Consider the following 17,880-nt stretch of genomic DNA (forward strand, 5'->3'; position numbering starts at 1 on the left):
TTGGTACTAGAAAATCACTAGCCATTATATCAAACACAGCTGAAAGCTATTTGGTCCATTAAATGAAGCTTAATATTGTCTTTGTGTTTGTTTTGAGTTGCCACAGTGTGCAATAGACTGGCATGTCTTAAAGTCAATATTAGGTCAAAAATGTCAAAAAAGAAACAGCTTTCTCTAGAAACTCATCAGTCAATCATTGTTTTGAGGAATGAAGGCTATACAATGCTTGAAATTGCCAAAAAAACTGAAGATTTCATACAAAGGTGTACACTACAGTCTTCAAAGACAAAGAACAACTGGCTCTAACAAGGGCAGAAAGAGATGTGGAAGGCCAGATGTACAACTAAACAAGAGGATAAGTACATCAGAGTCTCTAGTTTGAGAAATAGACACCTCACATGTCCTCAGCTGACAGCTTCATTGAATTCTACCCGCTCAACACCAGTTTCATGTACAACAGTAAAGGCCTTATGGGAAGAATTGCAAAGAAAAAGCCACATTTGAAATAGAAACACAAAAAGAAAAGGTTAGAGTGGGCAAAGAAACACAGACATTGGACAACAGATAATTGGAAAAGAGTGTTATGGATCATAACCCCATTGAGATTTTGTGGGATCAGCTAGACTGTAAGGTGCGTGAGAAGTGCCCGACAAGACAGCCACATGTATGGCAAGTGCTACAGGAAGCGTGGGGAGAAATGTCACCTGAGTATCTGGACAAACTTGACAGCTAGAATGCCAAGGATTTGCAAAGCTGTCATTGCTGCACGTGGAGGATTTCCATGTGCACATGAGCACTTTTTTAAGTAGTTTAAGAAGTTCTGAACATTTTTTTCAAATTGTAATAGTAATTTTTCACATTAGTAATGTCCTTACTATACATTGTGATCAGTTGAATGCCACTTTGGTGAATAAAAGTACTAATTTCTTTCCATAAGAGCAAAATCTGTACATTATTCCAAACTTTTGGCCAGTGTATGTATACATATATGTTAAAGGCAGAATAAGGGAGAAAGAGCAAGCTTGAAATGATGGAAGTGTTTATATAACAAAACAATCTAGATCTCAGGTCATATGAGTTGATGTCACTGCACATTTTTACTTGATGAGGTACAAGCTCGTCATATCCTCTAGTGCTGCCTGTGGCACAACAGGCCATAGAGACGATAGCAGAGCTGGGTAGAGCATCATACACTGAACGGACCTGCAGTAAAAGACACAAGAGTTCCACAAAATAAAATACAATTCTGTAAAATAGACAAAAATTCAATACAATAAAATATGAGAATGAATAAATGAATATAATTTTACAATTAAAAATACTTTTTGGTGAGTTTATGTGTATTGTATCTTTTTATCTATTGTATAATCCATCACATTAATTTTATTTCATTTTAATATTACTTTGTTTTGATTTGAATGTATAATTTTCAGAATAAATCTCATATCTATACCTTTATTACCAAAACATATATAAATAATAAAAAAGAGAAAGGAAAGAAGAATAAATAACCTTAATAATATCTAAAAAATAAAGTATCGATCCTTTACAGGATATAAACTTAATAAAAAGCTGTAACAGAATGCTTTTGGCACACAAATATATTTTTTTTACTGACCTGAACTGGACATACGTTGTCATGGGTAACATCTAAAAACATAGCGTGAGCAACGGAAGGCAATAAAGGCCTGAGGTTTGGCTGTACAAAAGACCCCACAAGCTCCCCTCCAAACCGGTACACGAGCCGCCCCTCCTCGTGACTGTCTCCTGCACTCATGGCCTCTGAGAATGAGACAACAGATACTGAGACAATACCTCTCTTTATACGAAAAAATATATTTTATATATGATTGAGACCAATGAAATAAATGTTCTGGACTCAGAACAAGGGGTAGTTCACCCCAAAATGAAAATTATGTCATCATTTACTCACCCTCTTGTTGTTCCAACCCCATATGACTTTCTTTTTCCCATGCTACATAAAAGGAGATGTATTATGTTATCCTCAGGTATCATTCACTTTGTATGGAGAAAAGATGCAATGACTGAGGCTAACTTCCTTTTGTGTTCCAAGGAAGAAAGAAAGTCATATGGGTTTATTTCAGCTGCATTTCCCATACAGAGACTCACGTGCTTTTTGTCTCACCTCGAATAAGGGAGGTAATGCCAAGCTTAGACACAAAGACATTGTCCAGCTCCTCGCTGCCCGTGAAGAGCTCAGCCACCACATACAGGTCAGCCCTGTGTTCACGGGCTACAGCCAACATATACTGTAGCAAGCACAGCACACAGCCACAGTAGCAGTGTTAAAAAAGAAAGGATGGATGGATAAAAAGTAAAAGAAAGAAAGAGATGGATGATGGGAAGAAAAGAAGGAAGGATGGGTGGAAAGAAAGAGAGAGAGAGATAGAGAAAGGATGGATTGAAAGAAAGAGAGAGAGAAAGAAAAAGAAAAAAGAAAGGATGGATGGATGGATGATGGATAAAAAGAAAGAAAGAGAAAGAAAGTGATGGACAATGGGAAGGAAAGAAAGGATGGATGGATAGAAAGAAATAAAGACAGAGAGAGAGAGAGAGTGAGTGAGAGAGAGAGAGAAAGGATGGATTGAAAGAAAGAGAGAGAGAGAGAGAGAGAGAGAGAGAGAGAGAGAGAGGAAAAAGGATGGACAGATAGGAGGGAAGGATGGAAGGAAGGAAAGAAAGACAGAAAGAAAGAAATGTTTGCAAGCAGGAAGAAGGATGCGAGGACAAAATAGTTGTGAGTAGAAACAAGCAGAAGGCCAAGGTTTACAATCAGCAGTTAATGTATTAGGATGTTCAAGCAGGTTTATTAGTATTGTGGTATGGCATTAATGGAGTATTATATTTGTGTGCATATGAAATGCACTGGGTTAAAGTTGATGAGGGAAAGAAAGAGGTGATGATATAATGAATGGAATTAATGTTTTTGCAAAACAAAAGAGAGAGAGAAAGAACACAGAGAGCAGATTTAGTGTCAGGGGCAAATGTGTATCTCTTACAGTCTGCAGTTGTGCAGTACCTCTGACGAGACTGGTTATCCCCAACCGATTAACAAACAAATTGTCAAGCTGTTCGTTTCCTGTAAAGAGTTCGGCTATCACATATAGATTGGGTCTGACTGCTCGGGCTGCGGCTAACATGGCCTAAAGACATGACATACATCATGAACACGTCACATCCAACAGAACACACCACATAACTGTAAAAATGAGCTTTAAAAAAAAGAGGATTATTTCCCATTTCTATCAAGTCAACTTTCTTAATTTAGTAAGGAGAGACCGGGGCTAGTTTTCAGAGGGGGAAGTCACAAGGGCTTTATCTTAATAAGGTTTTGAGTCAAAAGTGCAATTACATGTTTAATGTTTCAATTTAACTAAAAAGCCTATTGGAATGTTGTCACAAAAGGTCGTGTGTTAAATGAACTGAACATTATTCAGTTTTTTGTAGCCAATAAGGGAAGGTATATGTGCTAAATGCCAATACAGAAACTAACTTTCAAAAATAAGTAAAAATGGAGTAAAAATTGACAACTAGCCCCGTTCTCCCATAAAATCTATACTTTTAAAATTCTACAATGGCATTCAAGACAATTCTGTTTTTTTTTTTTTTTTTTTTTTGCTTTTTCTGCCCAATTTGGAATGCCCAATTCCCAATGCATTCTAAGTCCTCGTGGTGGCGTAGTGACTTGCCTCAATCCGGGTGGAGGAGGACAAATCTTAGTTGCCTCCGTGTCTGAGACCGTCAATCCGTGCATCTTATCATGTGGCTTGTTGAGCGCGTTACAGCGGAGACATAGCGCGTGTGGAGGCTTCACGCTATTCTCCGCGGCATCCACGCACAACTCATCACGTGCCCCACCGAGAGCGAACCACATTATAGTGACCACGAGGAGGTTACCCCATGTGACTCTACCCTCCCTAGCAACTGGGCCAATTTGGTTGCTTAGGAGACCTGGCTGGAGTCACTCAGCATGCCCTGGATTCAAACTCGTGACTCCAGGAGTGGTAGTTAACGTCTTTACTCGCTGAGCTACCCACGCCCCCCCAAGACAATTATGTTTTGCGTCCTTGTGCATATAATGTACTTATGCATACGTATATAATGCAAAACATGCTGATTGAGAATTAGGTGTTTCAGTGGAAATATTACAGCTTACCTCAGCAACATGAAGAGGTGTGGAGTGGCAATTATCCAAACGCACACCGGAGAAATGTTTGGCTGTGATCTCTGTGTACTTCTTCATGTGAGCCCATAAGTATGGACAGTCTTCTGATTTATCACCATAACGAAGTTTAATGCTGTCACCCCAGCAAACGAGTTCTCTTCTGAGATAAACATTAGACCCTAACACACAGAAAAATTGCCATGGATAAAAAAACCACTGACAGTAATGAAACCGATTTGAAACCGTGTGCACCCTTACTTACTTGTCAGCAAGGTTAACATTACTGTTTAATAAGAAATGAAAAAAGCATGTGAAAGCAATGTGATGACTTACCTGCCTCTGCAAAGTTCCTGAGTGGGTCATCTCTCATGACCCATCCATTATGGGCGAGTAGATGACAAGCATCCTTTGGATTCTGCGTCAGCTGTTTTTCTTGCTCCATGGACATGTCTTCAAATGGGAAGGTAAAATATCTGAATCATTAAAACAACAAAACAAGGCCATACTGTAAATGTGGCATTCTCATCAGTGTGTAAAACAAAATGGCTAAAAGCATCAGTAGACAAAGTGCAAGGTCAAAATTCTGACTTTGTCACCAAAGGGTTTGTCCGGGTGACGGGTCCAAGTTGAGGGCCGTGGGCGGCCAATCTTTCATACTGAACTGTTCCCAATATGCAGTTTATTGCCTGTGGGAGGAAATTATATAAACTGATCAGACTGATACTGCAGCCAAACAGAAGGACTGGATGGGGAGCATAACCACATACATTAAATGATTATGGCACCAACCTGCTCATGATGGCTGTGCATTTCCTTATAGCATTCCACATTCAGTTCCTCTAGACTCTTTTTAAACCAATCACAGCATTCTTGGATGGATGAGGGGCCATTACTGTAGGGTTTAAAATGAAAAATTTATTTGGAACATTTCATACACAGTGTTTATTCAAAGCGCTTTACACAGGTTCAATAAAAAGAAAACAACTATAAAATATAAAAATCAAATTTTAATATGGATTAAACAATTTAAAGGAATATTCCGGATTCTATACAAGTTAAGCTCAATCAACAGCATTTGTTGCATAACACTGGTTGCCACAAATGTTTTTATTTCGACTCGTTCCTCCTTTTCTTTAGAAAAAAAAAAAGAAGCAAAATCAGGTTACAGTGAGACACTTACAATGGAAGTGAATGGGTCCAATTTTTGGAGGATTTAAAGGCATACATTTTAAGCTTATAATTTTATAAAAGCACTTACATTAATTCTTCTGTTAAAACTTCTGTTATTTGAGCTGTAAAGTTGTTTAGTTAATAGTTTTTACAGTCATTTTGGGGTTTTTGGGTTTATTGGCATTACATCGTCATGGCAGCAAAGTTGTACAGAAAAGGTTAGTAAGTGATATTATCACACTAAAATCATGCTTTACAAGCATACTGTTTATATCTTGTGGCTATACTTTTGAGAAAGTGAGTATTTTAACATTCAAAAATTGGCCCCCATTCTCTTCCATTGTTAATGCCTCATTGTAACCTTGATTTTTACTTTTTGTTTAAAGAAGAGGACAGTCAAAATACATTTTTGTGGTAATCAGCATTATGCCACAAATGCTGTCGAGTGAGCTTAACTTGTATTGAACCCGGAATATTCCTTTAAACATTTTTTTTTATTTACTTTCATTTTAAATGGAGTAAAATAAATTAAAAGTAAAGGAATAACCTGAATGAAAAGACATACATTTAAACAAAATGATTGCAGTGCAGTAAAGTTAAACATGCAGCATAGCTAACAAGTTACCAATGATAATTAAGAACTAAATTACTAAATAAGACACAGAAATATATATATATATAATTCATCAAAACAAACAAAATATTAAAACAAATATTACAAACAATGTATTTTTTAATTTTTGAATGATAAGATTAATATTTCAGGGAATACTTCTGTTATAATGTCTATTTTGTTTACATTTGAAAGTAATTTGACAATCCTCAATGCAATTTCAATACTGCAACAAAATACTAATTTGAGTAAACCTTGTTTCAAGTTCTCAACTAATTATCCATGATAAGAACAGTCAGTAATAAAGTAAGAACAAGGAAACCAACTACAAGCAGTAGAACAAATAAAAACAATATAACAAATATATAAATTAAGAGTGCTTGAAGTTTTCAAATGTAACATAAAACTACTTAAATTATTTTTAAGATTATTAAAAGTCTTAAGATAAGATTTATAATTATTTTATTTAATTAATTATTTTTTAAGCTACTAAAGTCATCCAGTCAAGAGCAGTTGACATTTTCTTGTTACTGTTGTTTGATTAATATTAATGATATTCTAGACAGTGGCAGGTCTTTTAAGCCAATTACACCTCAAGTCCAATATTTTTATATAAATCCACTTTTTGTCATGCTGTTTACATTAATTTTAGACATAAATGACTGTGTTTACATTAACAAAACACAAACCAAACCACAAACAAAACACAACACAGACACACAGACAAAAAAAAAAAAAAAAAAAAAAAAAAAGTAAAAGAAAAAAAAAATCCATATATGTAGTTCCACAAAACTCCATCATTAAACAGAACCAGTACTGGGAACAGAAAGTAAACTTACATGTGCCTGCCAAACATCTCTAGGGCCAGTTGCATGTCTACAGTGTTGCTGAAGCGTCTGTACTGTGAATCTTGTATAATTTTCAATTTAGGCTTTCCTTCCAACTCAGGGCCCACAGGTTTATTTCCTACAAATGTCAAAAACTCTCAAATTATTATTATTCTCCTAAAAGAAATGTACCTTTTGGAGGATTTGAAGGTTCTCTTCGTGGATGGTGCAAGCGTGACAGCATCCCAGATGTTGCCAGCAAACTTAAATCACTCACCAGCTTGAAGAACCTTCCTAAACTGCTCCACAGCTTTCTCAACGTTCACTTGCAGAAACTCCCATAGTTTCAACTGGGTGAAAACTACCTTCCATAGAAGTCCTCGAAGCATCTGAAACATCAAGCCAAAATTCCACCAAGTGTTTCATTGGTTCATCACCACCAACCTTTGGTATTTCTGTAGTATATTTGAGTACATATTTGAGTATATTTAGGTGAGACATTCTAGACTTACTGTAATTTGCTTCTCATTCTCAATAAGAGCTGGAAGTCCACCGTCATTGTATTTTGCATCTGCTATGGCACAGCTGAAGTGCCAGAGGGCTCTATCCAATAGCCAGGCAGGCTTCAGATGAGGAGAGTTTACCAGGTTATAGCCACACTCTGGATGGAGTCTGATCCACTTACTGTTAACAGCTAAATTAACAGAAATTAGTCATAAAGGTCTAAATTATGAGATCTTTCAAAATTGCAATTGTACTGTATGCATGCATACTGCAAATGGAGGGCATAAGTTACATGTGTTACTGTTTTTAGATATAGACAGAGGATCTTTGAGCTACTGTATAGATACAGTATATTGTTTCATGGTAACTGTATGTCGTTCTCTTTATTTTGGCCAACAGGAATGCTTTAAATCCCAAACATAAGGAAGTGTAGCTGAGCCTGCTCAACACACTCCGAGTGGGATTCAAAACGGCATTAGCCGCCATGGGAGGCAGGTGTGCTAATGAGGAGGCTAAAGGCTACAGCCCCTAGCATCACTCGCTAGTGCACCTCTTGAGGCCAGGGGAGTGAGGATTACATATACCGCACAGCTATCATGTGCCAGCTGACTCCTGTTACAGAAGCACAACCTGGTGTTCCTCTTGGTATGGAATTATATGAGCTTCTTGGTCAACAGTGTGCAGATATTAAGGAAATGACAAGGCGACAAGTAAACATTAACTTAATGGCCGGAAATGAATCGTGTTAGTTTCTGATAAGATTGCTACCTTGTAAAACAAATGTCAATGATTTAAAGGGGCTCATCAAATGTAATTAACTTCTGCCTGGTGTTTAAAGAGTGTGAGGTTTTGTGTAGTTTGTGACATTCCACATTAACAGTGTCACAGTCATTACACTTCTTGGAAGTGTTTAAAGGAAGCCACTGGTTATAAAGTGCTTATCCATGTTTTGTTTTGGGGTGAATTTGGGGTGCAACATTCAGGGTTTTCAGTGTAACAAAATTTCACCACTGTGTTAAAGCACAAATGCTGTCTCACAAATTTACTTTCTTGTGATGTATTCCCATTGAACTAGGAGTTGAGATAACTTGAGTAATTGAGATGAATTCAAATGCTTCAAATTCAAAGGTGAGAAAGATTTGTCAGTTTGATGGTGTCCAAAAGGTCAAAATAGTTCAAATTACTTTTGTTAAAAACTTGTTCCCATGGCATACATATACCAGAGGTTAATATGAAATATTAGAATGTCACAAGGAACGATTCCAACCTCCTTCAAGCCCTCAAAGGTACAAAATCTCAACCATTGTCCCAGAGACGTGACCAGCTTTTATCAACTCTCTGATGGCTGCAGTTGAGGTATAAATAGCCAATCCACTTCTTTCTGAAGCCCACTGTGCCATTCTGAAGTGAAACTTCCATGCTTATCAGATGAACAGCCAAACCAGACATTTAACTTAGAACTTTTTAAGAAACACTTCCAGACAGCTCCTACGTACACTATATGGCCAAAAGTATGTGGACACCCAAACACCACACCCATATGTGCTTGCTAAGCATTTCATTATCAAAAACATTGGCATAAATAGTGAGTTGGTCCTCCCTAACAACTTTCACTTTTCTGAGAAGGCTTTACACTAGATGTTGGAACATGACTGTGGGGGGTTTGCTCCCATTTAGACACAAAAAGCATCAATGAGGTCAGGCACTAATGTTGTGTGATGGTGTCTGGCTTGCAGTTGGTATTCTAATTCATCCCAAAGGTGTTCAGTGGGGTTCAGTTCTGGGCTTTGTACAGACCATTCAAATTTTTCCACACCAGACTCACTACATAAAGTTTTTTGGACCTTGTTTTGTGCACGGGGCATTGTCATGCTGGAAAAGAAAAGGAGGAGCAAGAAAGCTGGAAGCATACATTTCTCTAGGCCTAGTCAAGGCCTAGTCAGACCCATTAATTAGACAGGAGGGTCCACATACTTTTGTCACTTTCCTAGTTTTATTCAGTGTGTAGTAGAAAAATACCTGTATGGTTGTACACCACATCTGTGATGCAAATCATGTTCCACTCTTTCTTAAGTTTCTCAGTTAGGTTGCCCACATCCATCCAGGTGTAGTTCTTGCCAGGTGGGGAGAAATCTGGGTTCAGTTGTAGTTGATCGTCTATAGAGTAGCATGACCGTGATATACCTAGTTTCTGCAGAGGAGTGAAGTGGATCATGTTGTAACCTGGAGATAGAAAAATCATTTGATATAGTGGGACATCTAACTCAATAGAGAAAGTGTTTACATGTGACAGTAATCTTTGTTATAGGCGACCTTGCATATACAAATATGTATATATATTTATAGTTGATATAATATATAAGAATTAAATACAACTGCTTGTTTACAGCAACGGGATAACTTAAAAGGGACATTGAAGAAATTAAATAAATTATCAATCTTGCCAAATTGCAAAAGACTTGCCCAAAGTGCTCACATAAAAAAAAAAAAATAAATAAAAAAAAAAAATAAAAAAAACATACAGTTTGTATGTTAAGCTTTGTTGTTGACTCTAAAAGGTGCAACGACCCACTGTCTAAACTAAGGAATAAAGTTTAACCTTGTTTTGAGTGAGGCTGTGACTATGTACATAGCACCAATCAATGGGGACCAAAGATCCATTTCTTACTTCTTTAATGGAGATCAGCTTGATTGGAAAAAAATAATAGAGCTGTTCAGCCATGACGTCAATTTGTAGGCAAACCCAGAAGGTTAATTTGCCATGGGTTCCCTCTGGATTTTCCCATGGGCTTTTATAATGGGGTTTTTCAACTTATGAGTAAAACAAGGTCTGTGGTAAACACTACTTGACGATACGTGGACGTTTTGTTCTACAACATAAATTACACACTTTCATACCTAAAGTGTGAATTTTGAAGCCACCACATGTTTTTTTTTTTAAAAAGTAAGCAATTCAATACAGCTTCAAAATTCACGTTGTAGGTATAAAAGTGTGTAATATATGTTGTAGAACAAAATGTCCATGTATCATCGAGTAATGTTTACCACAGACCTTATTTTACTAATAAATCCAAAACTGCCATAGTTTAAAGCAAATTTAACTGGCCACAAATGTTGTACCAATTTAAAATGGAATGGAAAAATGGAAGAACATTGTCTCAGTGAACACTGTTAAGAGATTCAGACCAGTTTCCTTGGCCACTCTGAGTCTATCCAGCCATTCATCCAACGGGCCCAGACACTTTGCCAAGTAAGTCTGAACTGTGACGCAGTCTAGGGGCAGCATCTTCCTCTCATGGCCAACACGTAACACAGGATCCACCACAATGTATCCTCCCCGGCTCCTTTTCTCATTCCTGCACAAACACACACACACACACACACACACAAATGACTTAATAATACTCATATATAAGGGATAGTTCACCCAAAAATCATTTACTCACTTTACTAACATTTGTAACACTCTTTTGGTGTTCCATGGAAGAAAGAAGGTCATGTGGTTTTGAAACAACATGAGGGTGAGTAAATGATGATAGAATTTCATTTTTTGAGTGAACTATTCCTTTAAACATTATCCAGATTCTGAAAGTAGAAATCACTTTTAACAATAATAAAATTAACTTACCCACACCCAAAGTAGTACTGATAAGAGCCTGCTATTTCCAGGTCCAGTTTGCAGTATTTGTCTGAGTCATCTTCTCTGCCACTGGGGTTGATCCACTCCAGGTGAAGGAAGCTGGAGCTGTTGAACTTCTTGCCCAGTGCTGGGTAATTGGTGTACACGTGCACATTTTGGCCCTGCATGGTTGGCCCCAAGCGAAACTGAAGCTCAAAACCTGGGTAAACAGAAGTGTGAGCCACATAAGTAAACAGCAGAGGGCACTGCAAATTGAAATAATCTGTTACAGATTTTCTCAATCGCTTTGGCTCAATTCTCGAATGAGAATTATTATTATTATTATTATTATTATTTTAAAACATTAAGTTCAAATATCTGAACAATTAGTTTCTTGTTCACAACAGATTTTAATTTCTTATTTATGAAGGTAAAATAGTGCCTAAATGATTTGCATGTGCAGAGAAAGATTTGTAAAAGCGTAAATGAAGTTAAAAGCGTGATAGAAAAAATGTGCATGCACAAAGTAAGATTTGTGAAATCGAATCAAATTGTGAAAAATCAAATTGCAAGCGTAAAAACAAAGTTGCATGCGCACAAAACGTTTTGTAAAGGTGTAAATCAAGTTGCAAGCTTAAGCAATAAAAAATATTAGCAATACTTTAATGATTTGCATAAGTGTAATTCAAGTATTGTGAATCTGTAATTTCATATGAACACAAAATAAATTTGGTGTGTATTCTTCTGACTTCCTTTTTACACTTTTGCCACTGTTTCTGCACCTAAACATGGCCAAAAACATTGCAAACCTGCAATCAGCGATATGCAAGCAAAGAAAGGGTTTAAAGAAGAGCAAAACTGATTGACCGCGTAGAATCAGTCTGTATAAACTACTGCAAACATGTAAATGACTTGTGTTTGTGGCATAAATATTTTCCAGAAATAATCCGATTATTTGTCTTCCTTTTTTTATTATTATTTTTTATTTGAATATTTTAATATTTTTTATTTTTTTGCAATTACACTTTTGGCACAAATTTCTCACTGAAAAGAGTTTTGCAAGCGCAAGGGAGAAGGCGGGTCTACCTGCTTCTAGTAACCAATCAAATGAGGTGTTCATTAATCAATTTACTCTGACCTAATTGGTTTAAAAACGTGACAGACAGCTTCTTCATATGGCTCAGCGTCGTTCATCTGGGTATCTCTCCTCTCTTAAATAATAAACTGAAATATTAATACATACACGATTTAATTATATTTACTATTAATTATCATTGGCAAGGCATTTTGGTGAATAGATGGAATTAGCTGGAATTAAAACTCTTTTCAGTGAGAAATCGCAAAAAAAATAAATAAAATAAAAATAAAAAAAGGAAGACGGAACAGTGTATATCGGATTATTTCTGTAAAATATGTATGCCACAAACACAAGTCATTTACATGTTTGCAGTAGTTTATTTTACACATACAGACTGATCCTATGCAGTCAATCAATTTTGCTGTTCTTTAAACCCTTTCTTTGCTTGCATATCTCTGATTGCAGGTTTGCAATATTTTTGGCCATGTTTAGGCACCGAAACAGTGCCAAAAGTGGAAGCGTGAAAGAAAGGAAGTCAGAAGAATACACATAAAATTTACTTTGTGTTAATATGAAGTTACAGATTCACAACACATGAATTACACTTATGCAAAGAATTTAAGTATTGCTAATATTTTTTTTCTTATGCTTGCAACTTGATTTACACCTTTACAAAACGTTCTGTGCGCATGCAATTTATTTTTACGTTTGCAATTTTGATTTACGCTTTCACAAATCTTTTAGGCACAATTTTACCTTCATACTTATTCATTTAAGCAAATTGCACGTGTTTTGCCATGTGTGCAAAAGAGTATGTACAACTGTCTACAATTTGCACAATAACTAAATGCACATGGCTTGCTGATGTGTTGATTCTCAGTGAAATTGTCACTCTTCGCAACTTCTAAACATTCATTCATTTCATCTTGTGAGCCATCACATGCAAAATAATCCATTCAATTATCAAAATCTGTCAGACATACATGTATATTCCATAAATATCTATGACATATTGGTTTTTCATTGTTGCGTGTATTTTTTTTTTTTTAATTATTTATTTATTTATTTATTTATTTTTTTGCATGGATGTCATTTTGTGGCAATTTTCTGTTCACTGGTAGTGGGGAGGACTCCACAACAGCGCATCCCTCCCCCTTCACGGGTTTCGGCACCAATGTAACAAGGTTAAGGTTGGGAAAGGAGGAGGCAGGAACCGGAAGAAGCATCAAAATAATGTTTAATGAAAACAAAAAGACACTCTCTCCCGAACTGCTGCATCCTGCTCCATTTATCTCTCTCCTCTGCTGATTAGCCCAATTGGGGTCCAGGTGTGGGTAGTCACGGCCCGGCCCCGCCCTCCTCCTCGTCACCATATAGTATATATATATATATATATATATATATATATATATATATATATATATATATTATAATTTAGTTTCATATTTAAAAGCATAATTTCATATTTTCATTCATGTCATATATCTATATTCAGAACTTCATATTTAAAACATTAATCTCATAACATTATTTATGCAGTTGTATTTGCTGTGTTAATGCCACTAGCTTCTGTTCCACCTTGCAGTGTAAAGATGGCTTAATATTTGCCAAAATGTGCAATATATCAGAGCGCAAGGCAATGAATGAATGTACACAATGTAAAAACAATGTAGAATACTACTGTTTGACCCGTCAAAGGTTGAAAAAATACTGTTTTACATACCATAAAAATAAAATAAAAATAATAATAGTTATGACATAGTAATAGTTATAATAATAGTAATAGTGCATAGGCCACTACGCAGTATGCACACAAGCAGATTCCATTCCGTTAGCCAAAATTTGACCTTGCATGATTCAGTAAACGGTCACTTGCATATTTACATCACACATCACATTCCTGCGCTATTTATAGAGGATAGCTTTTCGAATGAGATATACCAGTGCCCATGCACCATGCGTAACGCGTAAATCTGTCCAAAGTCTCTCCAGAGGTACAATATCTTGAGTTGCAGTAACACAGAGAGTAAAAGTAAGACGGGTGGAATGATTTCTGCAACAAAACCAGCATTTAAAAATGTATAAAGAACCTTTAAAAGAATAACGATTAAATCATCTTGATGGAAATTATGTTAACCACCATGAAAATCTTCGCATTTGCAACACACATTAGATTACTGGATTGGAGTTTTATGACAGAAACCAGTAGGCCTACCTTGCTCCAGGCGGAACAGAGTGCGCTCCAATCTTTCCATGTCATTCAGGAGAAGCAGTCGTGTCTGTGTGCCACGGAACATGTTGACGGTCCTTTTTTTGGGTTGCCCTTTAAACACGGATCACCAAGAGCGCGGACAGCCTGCCATACGATAACAGCGAACAACATGTGAACAATCCGCTGGCAGGTTTATATAGACTAGCGGTGGATTCGTGCATGTTTGACCATTTCTCAACAGTGTTTGCACAAAAATCTGACCTACTGACCTAACCTGAAGCAACGACACGAGAACCAGTGTATTTTGACAGACAGACAGAAGGACGGATAGACAGACAGATAGATAGATAGATAGATAGATAGATAGATGCAGTGTACACATAATTTACTCACATACTTTGTACACAAAGCCTATACAGAGACAAACTTTTGCATTCAGACACAGCATACATAGTGTTCAATGATCAAAACAGTACTGCACAATCATAGGATTATTTGTTGACCCCCTTCACTCATTATATTGCACATTTTGAATAGCACACCATTGTACACTTCTAAAATGTAAATTGTAGGAATTGTTTATTAAGAATCAATGACTAACATAATAATTTACGTTAATCAATACGTTTTAAAACTTTTATCAGATAAAATATGCTCAGACATACACATTAAATCTTTAAAAATGAAAACTTATCCTGACAGGCGCCCCTGATTGGAATTTATCCAACTGATAGTAAATGACAAGTATTATTTCCATGCATTATTTAGTAAAGTAAATGTTACAATGAGGTGCCAAAATAGAAATAAACTATAAAAAGTTTAATCACCAGCAACATCCGATGGACTACTCACCAGAATGTCACCCAGTGTTGACAGTAGGGCAGACCACCTGCATCTAATAAGGTCATGCATCGGGGTGACATGACCTGTCAGTGACCCTAAATATAGCAAGTACTTTTCCAGTTCCATTTCCTGCGTTACATCACGTAAAGAACATGCGTTGTGCATACAGCACATAAGTGCATATACAGTATACACACACACACACACACACACACACACACACACACACACACACTACATATATACATATATATATATATATATATATATATATATATATATATATATATATATATATATATATATATATACACTGGTGGCCAAAAGTTTGGAATAATGTACAGATTTTGCTGTTTCGGAAGGAAATTGGTACTTTAATTCACCAAAGTGGCATTCAACTGATCACAAAGTATAGTCAGGACATTACTGATGTAAAAACACAGCATCATCACTATTTGAGAAAAGTAATTTTTGATCAAATCTAGACAGGCCCCGTTTCCAGCAGTCATCACTCCAACACCTTAACCTTGAGTAATCATGCTAAATTGTTAATTTGGTACAAGAAAATCACTTGCCATTATATCAAACACTGTTGAAAGCTATTTGGTCTGTTAAATGAAGCTTAACGTTGTCTTTGCGTTTGTTTTTGAATTGCCACAGTATGCAATAGACTGGCATGTCTTAAGGTCAATATTAGGTAAAAAATGTCAAAAAAGAAACAGCTTTCTGAAGATTTCATTCAAAGGTGTACACTACAGTCTTCAAAGACAAAGGACAACTGGCTCTAACAAGGACAGAAAGAGATGTGGAAGGTCAGATGCACAACTAAACAAGAGGATAAGTACATCAGAGTCTCTAGTTTGAGAAATAGACACCTCACATGTCCTCAGCTGACAGCTTCATTGAATTCTACCCACTCAACACCAGTTTCATGTACAACAGTAAAGAGAAGACTCAGGGGTGTAGGCCTTATGGGAAGAATTGCAAAGAAAAAGACACTTTTGAAACAGAAAAACAAAAAGAAAAGGTTAGAGTGGGCAAAGAAACACAGACATTGGACAACACATCATTGGAAAAGAGTGTTATGGATCATAACCCCACTGAGCTTTTGTGGGATCAGCTAGACTGTAAGGTGTGTGAGAAGTGCCCGACAAGACAGCCACATCTATGGCAAGTGCAACAGGAAGTGTGGGGTGAAATGTCACCTGAGTATCTGGATAAACTGAGAGCTAGAATGCCAAGGATTTGTGAAGCTGTCATTGTTGCACATGGAGGATTTTTTGATGAGAACTCTTTTAAGTAGTTTAAGAAGTTCTGAATTTTGTTTTCAAATTGTAATAGTAATTTTTCACGTTATTAATGTCCTGACTATACATTGTGATCAGTTGAATGCCACTTTGGTGAATAAAAGCACCAATTTCTTTCCATAAGAGCAAAATATGTACATTATTCCAAACTTTTGGCCGCCAGTGTATATATATATTTCAAAAGATTTGAAACACTTGACTGAAATGTTTCCCATGATTTTAAAAATCTTTTGATCTGAAGGCGTATGCTTAAATGTTTGAAATTAGTTTTGTAGACAAAAATATATTTGTGCCACCATATTAATTTATTTCATTATAAAACTAAAATTTAATAAAAAATAAAAAAAGGTTTTGAAATTGAGGAGTTGGACCAAATAATAAAGAAAAGCAGCCAATAAGTGCCCAACATAGATGGGAACTGTTTAAAAAGCATCCCAGGGTGATACCTCAAGAAGTTGTTTGAGAAAATGTCAAGAGTACATTTCTGCTAAATCTAGGCAAAGGGTGACTACTTTGAAGATGCTAAAATATTTTGATTTATTTTGGATTTTGTTTAGTCACAACATAATTCACATAGTTCCATTTAAGTTATTCCATAGTTTTGATTACTTTATTATTATTCTAAAATGTAAAAAAAAAAAAAAAATTATAATAAAGAATGAGTAAGTGTTTCAAAACTTTTGACCGGTAGTGTGTGTATATATATATATATATATATATATATATATATATATATATATATATATATATATATATATATATACACACACACACACAAATCTGTCAGAGCACCGATATAAATCTTAGAGCAACAATAATATTAGTTACAGTAATAATCACTTACTGTATTAGATTCATCACAATCCGGGTGGCTTTTACTGAAGACATAGGTCAGGTCTGAAATTCATATTTACTAAAGAAGGTTTTTATTATAATTCTTTAAAAAAATATATTTTCAACATTTAATCAATTGCTGTACTAGACTAATGTCAGTCATTGGTTGTATATCAAACACCCCTCTGCAACGTTTATGAAACATAATTAAAATATGACCATAACAAATATTGAAATTATGAATAATAATGGAATAATATTATTCTGCTTAATAAAACCTAAAAATAACCACTTGATATTGTTCTTTATAAGTTCTTATTAGGTTAGGTCACACAAAAAAACCTCCATGCAACATTTTGGGAAGGTTAGTTTATGGTATAAAAAAAGATATATAAGGCGTTAGTAGCTGGATTCAACACAAATTACCTATTTGGAACCTGAACCATTCATGAATATTATGGGAAGGTGATGTGCTTGCTGGGAAAGTATTCATAAAAAAAAAAAAAAAAAAAAAAAAAAAAAAAAAACGCCAACTATATTATTAAACACTTTTTCTTCCCAATAGAAGCTTCGATAGACAAATACTAAACCTAGCACATTTTTGTGAAAATAGAAGCTGACTTCAAGTGGAACTGGCTGTGTAGTAAAGCGTCAATACTTGTAGCCCCACCCAATCGTGTGTTGGCA

At 35.8% G+C, this 17,880-nt stretch overlaps 1 protein-coding gene across 3 annotated transcripts in view; it reads right to left on the bottom strand.

Annotated features, from left to right (window-relative positions):
- Positions 1-15,095, bottom strand: part of LOC127434456 (glycogen debranching enzyme-like) — a 34,453-nt gene extending 19,358 nt beyond the window's left edge. The window contains exons 1-15 of one of the 3 annotated variants that reach the window (XM_051687232.1): positions 15,062-15,095; positions 14,213-14,353; positions 10,929-11,139; positions 10,487-10,656; positions 9,320-9,523; positions 7,309-7,490; positions 7,074-7,185; positions 6,809-6,935; positions 4,976-5,078; positions 4,775-4,872; positions 4,520-4,659; positions 4,178-4,365; positions 2,147-2,270; positions 1,619-1,782; positions 1,102-1,203 (exon numbers count right to left, since the gene is read on the bottom strand). In XM_051687232.1, coding sequence (XP_051543192.1) covers positions 1,102-1,203; positions 1,619-1,782; positions 2,147-2,270; positions 4,178-4,365; positions 4,520-4,659; positions 4,775-4,872; positions 4,976-5,078; positions 6,809-6,935; positions 7,074-7,185; positions 7,309-7,490; positions 9,320-9,523; positions 10,487-10,656; positions 10,929-11,139; positions 14,213-14,294 — 2,007 coding nt within the window. In that variant the 5' untranslated portion in view covers positions 14,295-14,353; positions 15,062-15,095. Of the gene's footprint in view, positions 1-1,101; positions 1,204-1,618; positions 1,783-2,146; positions 2,271-3,040; positions 3,165-4,177; positions 4,366-4,519; positions 4,660-4,774; positions 4,873-4,975; positions 5,079-6,808; positions 6,936-7,073; positions 7,186-7,308; positions 7,491-9,319; positions 9,524-10,486; positions 10,657-10,928; positions 11,140-14,212; positions 14,698-15,061 lie in introns of those variants that run through there. The other 2 variants (XM_051687230.1, XM_051687231.1) reach the window with 2 other exon arrangements.
- Between the last annotated feature and the right edge of the window lie 2,785 nt (positions 15,096-17,880).

The sequence above is a fragment of the Myxocyprinus asiaticus genome, chromosome 44 (assembly GCF_019703515.2).
Source record: "Myxocyprinus asiaticus isolate MX2 ecotype Aquarium Trade chromosome 44, UBuf_Myxa_2, whole genome shotgun sequence".
Lineage (NCBI taxonomy): Eukaryota > Metazoa > Chordata > Actinopteri > Cypriniformes > Catostomidae > Myxocyprinus > Myxocyprinus asiaticus.